This window comes from Clytia hemisphaerica, unplaced genomic scaffold (genome assembly GCF_902728285.1).
Source record: "Clytia hemisphaerica strain Z4C2 unplaced genomic scaffold, Clytia hemisphaerica genome assembly, whole genome shotgun sequence".
NCBI classification, from domain to species: Eukaryota; Metazoa; Cnidaria; class Hydrozoa; order Leptothecata; family Clytiidae; genus Clytia; species Clytia hemisphaerica.
Genome location: NW_027104412.1, coordinates 297,802 through 309,955, shown reverse-complemented (window position 1 = coordinate 309,955; position 12,154 = coordinate 297,802). Strand labels below are relative to the sequence as shown.

General features: G+C 35.3%; 1 protein-coding gene across 1 annotated transcript; it reads left to right on the top strand.

Annotated features, from left to right (window-relative positions):
• The first annotated feature begins 9,970 nt into the window (after positions 1-9,970).
• On the top strand, positions 9,971-12,154 carry LOC136820238 (transmembrane protein 53-B-like). The gene is made up of 2 exons (XM_067076431.1): positions 9,971-10,055; positions 10,372-12,154. Exons 1-2 carry the CDS (start codon positions 10,040-10,042, stop codon positions 11,355-11,357), a joined length of 1,002 nt encoding a protein of 333 aa, XP_066932532.1. The 5' UTR covers positions 9,971-10,039; the 3' UTR covers positions 11,358-12,154.

Here is a 12,154-nt window from a genome sequence, read left to right as displayed (position 1 = left end):
GCCATGTTCTAGCCTGGGAATCCATGCTATGATTTCTTCTTTGATAAACTGATGGCGAAATGTATAGCATGGTATGGGTTGAGAGTTTGAATTTCTCAGATCCTAATAACGGTTGAAAACATAGCCAATCAAAGTTTGTTATTCTTTTACTGGTCACACTTTCTTAGAGAAAGCGCAACTTTCGAAATTTGGTTTTTATTTTAGTAAGTGCGGACAGCGCTAAATTCGAATTTCCCACTGTAAAAAATGTGAGTCCAATATTGGACTCACAGCTCAAACCCGTCTTGTGTACATCAAATTATAAAAAAACACACGACGGGTCTCCTGTCTAGCCATGTTCGGGCCATGTTAAATGTTAAATTGATTCAGCATTTCCAGTCAAACAAAATAGTACAAAATAAGATTTGTCTGTTTTGTTTATATCGCTCAAAAAAACTTTACGAGCTTCCCGTCCGTGGACACGCTTCAGCTTAAAACCAGGACCAGTTTACTAGCAAATATTTCCACCCTAAGTATATTTATAACTATGTTTTCATACCAAATAAGACATTTAATTTATAATAATTTACAACATTCATATATTTAATATAATTAAGAGAAAACAAGTTTTTCTCAAAGAAAATGTTAAAAAAATTCAGTCCTGAAATTACACGCCTGTTTAAATCATGTTTTCAAAAATTGGCCCGAGTGTGGCCCGTGCGTGGCCCGCGTGTGGCCCGAACACAGCCCGAATTCTCGGGCCAGCTCGGGCCATACTCGGGCTTTACGCAAATTCCAATAAAAGTTTTGGCCCGAGAATTCTCGGGCCATGTCGAGGGTCGTCTTATGGCATGGAAGAATCTTGCATCTTGTTGGTTCAACTAAAACTAAAGGTTTGATTGTATAGACCTTCCTTGTGCTCTGAAATATGAATGAATAATTTTGCTGCTTTGATTGGTTAGTCAATTGATGCCTATGCAAGTTTCAATCCACTGATGCAAGTTACCCGACTTCACGGTAGTTGTTTTGGCAGTTACATCAAAATGCCTCGAAAATATCAATATGAAAATTGCGTAATCAAAGAACGTATGTCTCGCTCATTATAAAAAGGCCGAGACAAACTTTCAATAATTGGATTGTAACATCGAGTTGAGTCTCTTTTGTTAAGTCACCAGGGTGTAAATAAAACAGACCTTGATAAATTTATCGTCCGTTTCAACTTGACGATTCGTTTAAAACTCAGCCTCCTAAATATTTCGGGTAGGTGAAATATGTACAAAGAAATTCATACTTTTCCAACCCGGCAAATCTTTAAACAAGAAGCGAACAATAAAATATAATTACCCTTTCCAAATAAACCTCTTCGGTGGCGAGTGTAGTCTACTCTGACGTAATTGTAAAATTTATGTGATGGGAGTATGATTAGTAAATGTAACGTTGTTTGGGGAATTATGACGTTCTCTGGAATTTTGATTGCATTTATTCAGGTTGATTTTTTATGACTTCTAATGGTACTTTTTTAATGTAACTGTTTGGAGATCTTGAGAACGCTACAGCCAGACAGCCTGTGAATTTTCACCCTTAATTCTAGCCTGGGAATCCAAGCGTTAAACTTTTTTCACAGTCTAGTTTATGATATTTTTGCTGCTGGTTTAACGCTTGGTGCAGGTAACTCGCCTGCAGGGAGATTTTTCCCTGCAATGCAGGTTCGGCCTGATTGGCCAGCTTTTGGCGTATTACTTAGCAGTACTTTCGCGCGCATTTTGATATTTTCGATGCGCACGCATAATTTATGGAAAAAGCTGACTCTGCAGAAAAAAGGAAAACAAATAAAAATGAAAACATAGACTCATTTCAAAACAAAATGGCTGTTGGCTGGAAGTCTAATTACATGTGGCTGATGTTTTGATGTAGTTTTTAGTAGTTTTGAAAGTCTTTAGAGCTTGTGAAAGAGTTTTTATGGTAAGTTGATTATGTGTGTTTGCCTGGGTTTCCAAAGTTCAGAAAGTCTGTCAACAAGGGTTCACACACAGACTGTTTATAACATTCTGTGTCAGACTAATCTACCTGCACCAAGCTCTATAATTTTAGAACTTTGTGAGGTGAGGTATTTTTTGTTTTTTCTAAAATTATGAGCTTGGATTCCCAGGCTACCTTAATTCTTTTAAGCACAAACATCTTAATCTCATTTTAGTCTCCCTCTTGGAACACGTATATATAGTAGTTCTATACTTTTTTTGTTACAACAAAATTATATTTAACAAATATGGACATTTTGCTTTAAGATTATATACCCTAGACACTTTGTATATAACTTTAGCTACCTTAAAAAAGAAATTTTTAAATGTAACATAGTACATAGTTTTAGATTTAGGGGTCACTCGCATATCGATTTTTCCTGCAACTAACGTCATTTTGACGCTATCTGAAGAACCCCCCCCAGCCCCCTTTCTTAGCGTCATTTACATAAATATACCAAAAATCGATGAAAGTAATTTTTCTTCTCTATTCCAGCCACATTGATTTTTGTGCTTCGTTTCGCACGGTTTTAAAACAAGTGGTTTTGACTTATGACTTTCACATTTGTTTGTCCCCAGACAAACGGCTCGTTGTTTTGTTATGTAGACGGTCCGTCAGCGCGGCCTTTGTATATCAAAATACGGCCTGTCTATTTTTTATTGCGGTATCTCTGTTTTTATGATAATAACATATTCCTACAAACGTAACGAAAGGGTATTGGATATCATCTCTGTTATATCTTATGCGTTTGAATTAAGATGGCAGGTGTAGCGAAGGATGGAATACAAAATGTTACAGGTTTGAAAATCGATATTCTGTTGAAATTTCTTAGCGTCACCCCCTCGCGTCACAATGACGTTAGTTCCAGGAAACATCGATATGTGAGTGACCCCTTAGCAGTGCGTCACAAACAGCCATAATATAAACAAAACTCAACATTCTCACAAAAGTTGTCTTTTTGATTTCCCAAACATTCGTCTAAAGCGTTCACTTCCACAATAATTTATGTAATTGCAGTTTCGGTCAGTCCACAGTCGGCTTCAACATATACACATGTTTTTATTTACGTGACCAAAGTGCCTACTAAAACAATCCGGGGGTAAGTGGCGAAGCAACACAGCAGATTATTCGTAAAGTAAACAAATATCTTTTGGCATTGACAATCAAATATAATATATTATACTATATTTCCTTAATTCAAAAATCAAAAATTCATTTTTGATTCGCGAAAAATAAAAATAATAAGAATAATGAATTAATATTACATACTAAGACGCCCCCGTCTTTTACTCTCGTTTAATTTCCGATCTCGGAACGTGCAAAACGCCCGTCCGCCCAATATCCACCCAATCAGCTTAAATTCACTTTAATTGTCCTTTGACTTTCAAAAGATAGCATTTAAAAATTATAAATTTATAATAATTACAAAAAACAAAAAGTTTGATACTTCATTAGTGAAATATTCAATAAATTCCTAGTTTCAATTTTCAGTGGGAGTTTTTTTAGGGCTTCGTTTATCGCGCAATTTTTGCGTCACACAAACTTTCTCGGCCGCTCGTAATAATTATGCATTGCCAAATTTGGTTCTCCATTGTCAAGTCAGGATCGATGGTGACGTCACCTAAGCTTAAAAAAGAAATGATTTTGTCAGTTTTATGCATATATTAATTTGCGAGATATTCTATTCGCCGCGCGAGCGCATTTTTCCTAGACTAGTCGGAGTACTTTTTTTACTTGCGGGAGTGATGGTAACTTTTCATCTTCGTTATTTTTAAAATGAAGCACAACCGAAAAAAAACGAAACTTCAGAAAGTTGCGTATGTCCAGTGAGTAAACGATTCTATCTGACAATTAACAAAATTGATGATGATGATTTTTTTCGGTCAGGCAAATGTCTCGTATTGGGGTTCTAGTCTTGACCCCTAAGCCTACGCGAGATTGAAGCGTTTTGGTAAACGAGACAAAACTCCAAAAAAGCTGGTGTTTTGAAGCGCTTCCGTGCAATCGAAATATCGCTGTTTGTGACGCACTGTTTAGAAGGTCAGTGTAAATTTTTTCTTTATGATCATCCACGGTGATATATATAATTATCTTATTATCTGTCTATCTTGAATAACTAATTACTCCACAACAGTTACCTAGAGATGTTTTTATTAGCTGATCACGTTCTCCAAAACAATTATTAAAAAGTGCCTGTTTATCTTTTCATGAATCCCTTTAGAAGTTATGCGGCACATTTTTTTGCTTGCGAGTCAAGTAAACGATATAGCGCTTTCGCAGCATTAATTTAGTTTTCTTGGAGGTAATAGTAAGGTAATAATTATGCATTGTCATATTTTGTTTTCCATTTTTACTTATGTCAAAATCAAAATCAATGTTGACGTCACCTAAGAATGAAAAAGAAAGAATTTTGTCAGTTTTTTTGCATATCATTGTTCTATCAGCAACCTGCCAGTGTGTAGATTGTCATATATTAGTACGGTCTAATTGTGTAAAAATTGTGAACAAAGGCGTACAAGCATGAGACTTTGCAAAATTGTAGTTTAGGGGTCAAAAATGGATTTAAATCTCAGACTCTTGTCTTTTCCTTCATTTCTTGTAGTTTCCTGCCGGAAAGTTTTGCGGTCATTTTTGAAGGAATCACTGTTTTTGTGTTGGTGCTGGTTGGTGTCAACTTTCTTGTTCAGTTTTTGTATGACGTGGTCTTTATGGTGAATGTTTTTCCTCACTGTAGGTTCTTTGTTATTTGCATGCAATTTGAGATAGTTACATGATGTTACAAATATTTGTAGTTGATATAGAGGCACTCATAATGAACTATATATATGTAATCTTTTACATTTTTTGCACGTTAAGCAATGCAGGACTGTCAACCATTAAGGACATCTCCTACTTCATTGTGCTGAAATCAAATTTGAAAGGTTAATTTGGGGTCAGTTTGAAAATTTTAATGCACTGGTAAACAAAAAAATATAAAAAGTGTGGTATATATTTTATTTTTATGTAAAAAGTATACTAATAAAATAGTCAGGGAGCAGAGCGCCAAAAAAATCAAATAACACTCGGGACTTTTTGAAACTTTCAGGGATGGTTTAGTAGGCCTAAAGGGTCACAAAACCGTTTACTTGCCTTTCTGAATTTACTTGTGGGGCCTTGCACGGACAAAAGTTTACTGTATGGCTAATCCCAGGGGGGACATATTTGACCCCCCCCTGATATCTCGGGATCGCCAAATGCTATTGATTCCAAATTTTGACCACTAAAAGACCTTCATAAGACAAAATGATTGTATTGTATTTTGGTCTAGCCACGTGACCTTAGAGGGTATTTTACAGACCAATACTTTTGCACTCTTTTCACTTTAGAATTCTTTGACCGTAACGATTTTACCAATGAAATTGTAACAAACATATTAAATCTAATATTTTATGTGTCTTGGTCAAGGGAGTTGATGAATATCGCTGGAGAAAAGTTTATTTTTTACCCTGTCGATCGGTCTGTAAAATTACTTACCTTAAGGGAAGAAATTTTCGCGAGAAGAAATTTTCGCGGAAGAAATTTTCACGGAATTTAATTTCGCAAATTTGGGTGTAATTCGCGAAATTAAATTCCGCGAAATTTGCCATTTTGAAACTCTGATTCGCGAAATTAAATTCCGCGAAAATTTCTTCTCGCGAAAATTTCTTCCCTTAAAGGTAACTCTTAAAGGGAATGTTAATGTGTTATAAAGTATACGGATGAACTGCAATATATAGAAAGGTAAAGGAAAACATCCCAGTACTTAGCGATATATTTTTGTCCTGAAAACTCTAGTTCGAATTCATAAGTCGTCGCATCAAAATAAGAAAGCCTTAAGTCCATTTTTTCAAAAATTGAGTTATGACCATACCGATGCTTTACACCCCATTTTTTATCGAATTTTTGGCTTAAATCCATCAAAAACCAACCTAAAGTGGCCTAATTTTAAGTTTTTTGAAAAATAAGAATTTTTATTTTTGAAATTTTCTCAAGTTAAGAAAGTCTTAAGTCCATTGTCATTTTAGTTGGACTTTAGGACCTTTTAGATTAAGGTTTTAGTTAAAGAGTTCAAAAAAGTTAAGAAAGTTTAAAGCAAGAAAGTCTTAAGTCCATTTTGGAGTTAAGACACTTTTTCACTGGAAATTTTTCAAATTTTCAGTTTTAATCAAGGAAATTTACATAGAAAAAAAGGTTTAAGTCCATTCTCGAAAAACATGCTATGAAGAAGCATTCATATCTCCGCAATGGTATAAGTGACAATGTTGATACTTTAGAACTTGAAAGATCTTTCTTCATTTATATTCATATCAAAAAAGCAGCTAGCTAGCCCAACATGGTCAAAAATGGCAGCCATTTCAAACCTTTAAACTTGATTTTCTCAAAACTACAAAAATGGACTTAAGGCTTTCTTATTTTGATGCGACGAAGTGCTCTTTCAAAACTACCATGATAAGATTTAAAATATTGACCTGTAAGAGGTGCTGAGGAAATGCTGAAACACATTCAAAATGAGCTGCTATCACTCCACTGTCACCTCTGTACGTAATTTTCCCTCGTGTATCATCAGCCAGTGAAGTGTATTCTTGAACAAGACAGCTAATTCTGCTTTGATTTAACTAAGCAGGGACCACAGCAGTATGGAAGGGGGCAGCCTGGCTTTGCCCGACCACATTTTTTCAAGGCAAAAGGAAAATTTACTAATCAATCCAAATTCTGCTTTAATAAACAGACCCGGAGGAACGACCGTAAATATGTAGGGGTTGAAAACCTATTAAATGAGTTAAATTTCACTAGACCAGGATATGGAGAAAATAGTGCATTTTGCTGAAAAGAAGCAAGGCTAAAGTGAAGCCTCCTCTGCCTGCTTCCACCGGGTCTGAATAGAAGATTCCACCGGGTCTGAATCAAGATTGATTGCAGGGTTTAGATTATAATTTTTTTCCATCTGTACCTCCTTAGTCACTATACTCTATCACTTTCAAAGTTGAGCCGCAGACTAATAATCTAAGTTCTTGAAAATAAAATCTTGTTGACAGGAATTTAATTTGACCCTTTACTGAGTCAGTAAATTCGAGTAAATTTGTAAATCGCGAGACGCCACTTTCTGGATATGAATATTATGTTCCAGCCAAGGGTGCATTTTTTGAGACAAAAGAGGGTTGAAAAAAATACAAAAATTATATTTGAGTCCCATGGACTGGAAATTTCTACTTTTTGCTGCTTGAAAGATCAAAATTTGGTCAAATTATCCCCTATAAGCCCTATAAGGCTCATAAAATTCGCTTTTTTTCCCTCTTTTTCAGTCCGGCTAAGAAAGTTGGGCGCGGTACATATTCGTATGTCGTAAGCTCGTAACCCTAGTAGTACCCTGGGGAAATTTGGACTAAAATTTTGGGAAAATGGTCTCTTTAAGGGTCGTAAAAACGCTTCTCTAAGGGCCAGTTTTCCATCTTTAGGACGGACATAACAGTCACCTCGAACACCTCAAAGGACCTGATATGATATGTTTGTTTTTCTCAGCGTCAAGTGCCAAAAATACATGTCTCTAAGACTAGGTAAGGTCTATCCTACGACAAAATCTTTTTAAATATGTCCCGTTGGTCTATCCCTTTATCTAGTCAAATAAAAAGGCCAGGGCCCAGGCCTAATATGCATTTTGTTACATGCTTTCTTTTTATAAGAACCAGCTTTTTTCGTGATATTTAAACTGGGAATGTACGTAAGATCCGTAAGATATTTGAAAAGGCTCTCCATTATCTCCCCAACAAGTAACAACATACTCTTCGCCGATTTTGAGATTAAAGGTCTGGCTGGAACCTTATTGTTCTTAATTTTTCTCAGGTTTCGGCTGCTGGGGGTACTAGGGTTGGCGGATCGATGAGAGGGGTATGTGTGCGGACCGGACCTCCGATGAAAACCAACCGACCCTTAGAGAGACCAAATTTTAGTGAAAAAGTGACCCTTAGTGAGACTTTTTCGAAAAATTTCCTTCCCTCTTAGAGAGACTTTTTTACAATTTTTCCTGTTAGAGTTAAATTTTTTTTCTAAAACTCAAGCGAATGTTCCGACCCTTAGACCTTAGAGAGATTACTTTGAAATTTTCCGATTTATATAACCTTTAGAGAGACTTTGGAAGGTGAAAAAACCGACCCAAGGTCCGCCCATACCCAGCATCCATTTTTGCTTAAGTACCCCCGGGTTTCGGCCTAAGTGATAGAGCCTTGTGTTCTAATAAAAAAACAAGTGTAAACATATGTGAGCCTGCTGTGCAATACACATTGCACATGGTAGAAAGGTTTCCCGCGCTTTTCTCGCGTACTTTTAATCTTTGTTGTTTACGAAATGCAATGGAATGTATTCATTTATAAAAGTTATAGACGGGGGTTTGTATACAAATTATCTATATACTAAAAGTCTAATTTTCTATGAGCCGTGGGGGAGCCATTATGGATTTTTGAGATGAGGGTTCGAGAGTTACGTGACCGATTTTGGTTGGTTGGTTGGTTAGATGGTTGAAAACGAAAGCGAAAGTGGTCAGGGGAAGAGTGTGAAAATTAGCGTTTTTTTTAAGAAGTCGTTGCAGTGCAAATCTTTCGCAAATTTAAAAAGCCACTTTCCCGTGGAAATAATTGACGTTTTTCGGTTTTTTGGGACCCTTGGGGCATAAGCTACCCGTTGACCGCAAAAATTCCGAAATTCGCGAATTGACCGTTGACAACATTAGGGGTAAAGGGACCCAATGACGTCACAGATTTGGGAAAAACTTCAAATTGCGATATCTCGAGTTTGAAAAGGAGTTGGGAGGTCGGTGACCCCTCATTGGATCGAGAATTTTATGGAGATAAATATGGGAGGGGTTATGAGGCTTGAGTGTGACTTTGAAATTTGGCTGAATTTTTAGGCGTTTTCAGTTGATGACGTCATCAAAACAGGAAAAATGCGATATCTTGAGATTGGATAGGAGTTAGGAAATGGTTGACCCCTCATTTGATCGGAAAGTTTACGTGGAATTAGTTGGGAAGGTTTAGGGTGAGTATTTAGAGACTTTCAAAAATAAATATATTCAAATTGAGGCTTTTTGGGTCCGATGACGTCATCAAAACGGAAAAATACAATATCTTGAGTTTGAGAAGGATTTAAGCCATGATTGACCCCTCATTGGATCAGAAATCAGCGAGAGAATCTTTTGGGTAAATGATTAATTCATTTTAGTGGAGTAAAAAATTTATCACCCTTTCGATGACGTCATTTTGGGCCAAAATGACCAAAATGACATCACCAAACATGAAATTTGCAATATTTTTAGTTTTCAACCATTTAAAGTGGTAATTTTTTGTTGTTTGGGCTTACAAATCAGATCTTTTTACCTTCCCGCCGTGCCCCACCATCCAAAGGGCTTTTGATGTGTTCAACAACACTCTACTCGGCGGGTGCGACGCCGGGTGTGACGGCTAGTTCTTTCACTAAAAGATCAAAGAATCTTTTTTATCTCACATTTGTTAAAGTAAACAGAAATGTAAATAAATGTTATAAAACAGGCGAATATACAAAAGATACAAAAAGAAAATGATTCTCTCATTTCTTTTATTCGTTTCATTTTGTATGAACCCCCTGAAAAGATTCAAATATTTTGAACGCTGTGTTATGAGAAAGAAAGATGGCGACAAAAAACTGAACTTTTTTGTAACTGAAAAATGAAATGTGTTTTGATTGATTTCAAAGCCCACAAGTAAATTCAAGATGGCAAGTAAAGTGTTTTGAACTCTATGAAGCATAAGCTTTCATTTCATGTAAGTTTTAAAAAGTCCTACCAAAATACAACTTTTGACATTTTTTTTGGCGCTCTGCTCCCTGACTAAAAGGTATATTTTTTTAATGAGAGTAGGGTTTTTCTAGGTAAAAATTCTATTTTCTAGACTGTTAAAAATATATATGTCTAATAACAATTTTTTGTTTTTAAGGATAAAAAAGGAAAACTGAATCTTAGGAAAAATACAAATATTTGTAGAAAGTATACAATACAATGGTTTTTGTACGAGGTATAATTTCCATACTTTATTAACACTGAATACACCTATCAACTTTTAGCGACACGATCAGCTTTTTAGGGAACTGGTAATGAATTTACAAGGAAGATATTTTTGTTACCAGCCTTCTTCGCTCCGCTCTGTATTTATAAGTGTATTGAAAATTGCTTACCTTCTCCCTACCTTGTTTTTTTTCTAAGCCTGTTCTTTTACATACAGTCTGGAATGATAACCAACCTATGAAAATTCTTTTAAAATCTTACGTACTGAACATAAAGCGAAGGGATTTTACTTCATTCTTTATCACAGAGCTTTTTTTAATTTTTAGCTACCCATGTTTTGAAGAAAACTACTGCAGACCTTTACAAACCATTAATAAGAGGTATCCTGATCCGGTCTGCAAGCACCACAGCACAAGATAATACTATTAAATACAACAAAGAAATTGTCATCAAAAATGTGGATGAATCTCAAGAATCTCCTTTAGTAGTCATCATTGGGTGGAGTAACAGTAATTTACGGCAAATTGAAAAATACAGTCAAATTTATGAAGATCTTGGATGTACTGTTGTATCCTCTTCCATGCAGTTGTATCGGTTCTCAATGTTTTATGATACACTTTTTGCTCAGGACACACAAAATGTTATCAATGCTATGACTACACAACGTAATTTCAACACAAGCCGTAAAGTATTTTTCAAGTTGTTCAGCACACCAGGTCCAGCAATGTATGTCAACATAATGAATTATTATTTCCCATATATCGAGCAACATTTTGGTACAGTGCCTAAATTTCAATTGAGTGAAGATGAAACAAAACCTAATATTTGTGGTGTCATTTATGATTCTGCAACAGTTGAATCTGGTAATGCCCATCAATTTGCAAATGGTATGCGTGGCAACTCGACTGGTGCTCTAAGTAATATGGTTTTCAATGTTCTTGGCAAAATGGTATATGCTTATGCAGTACGCACGTCTAAAATGCATAATTACGGTCCTGAGTTTTTACGTAATATCCCAGTCATGTTACCACAAATGTTTTTATCTTCTGAAAATGATAAAATAGCTTCGATTGAGAGTGTAAGAAATTTTGTTGAACACCAGAAAGAAATGGGTGTTCCATTGTTGAAATCGAAAGTTTGGGAAAATTCTGATCACGTGTTACATTACCGTAAATATCCAGAGGAATACAAGGCCTTGGTCGATGGATTCATGAAAGAATGCCTTGATTTGTCTCAAGTACAAACAACAGAGAAAAAAGAAAGTGTAGTTGCCGAAAATAAAAAACAAGTTCACCACCAAGTAGAAATTTAATCAAACTTTGAACTATTTTTTATGGAAGCTGACCCGGCTGTCACCTTTTGTCGCATCGAAAAGGATTGTTTTAAATCCTAAAAAATCAAAAATGATAATTACTGTAGTGTTGGAAATTTTGAATTTAATTTATATGTATGAAAAATTGGATATTACATATTGGATTTCTAGATAATATGAAGTCTCCAGAAGACCTGAACCAAATATAAACTTGATGTTTTATATGGAGATGATTCGATTGAGATAAACAATTTCTTGAACTTTCTATGCATGCAAACAACAAGGTAGGTAGGTAGAATTATTACAAAATACTTTTCTCTCTACTTTCTTTAATAAAAACCATAATTTCGTATCACGGTCTTCAATTTTAGCAATGTATCGAAATATTCAAATCTTACCAAGAGGTAGGCTTTCATCAGTTTTATTCCCATCACAAGAGTTGTCAATGTCAATATAATAGAGACTGTCGGTTGATTTAAAAGGGTTGGTTTAGGGGGATTTCTGACAGAAAGATTTCCTTGGGAAGCTGAGAAATGTTTCATCTGCAATAGATGGACTATTGCTTTTCAAAGGCACTGTCTATTTTATAACTCATACAATTTCTAATTTTATACATTAACATTAGAAGGTTTCTCTAGTTTGTATTTTCAAATTGTTCTATATAATCAAGCTTTCAAAACATTGTAATTTTTTAGTATCATTTTCATAGAGTAAGTTGGTATATATATTTTTGTGGTAATTTTAGGAAAATATTATAATTATGAATCTTTTGGAGAAAATTACATTTAAAACTGAAA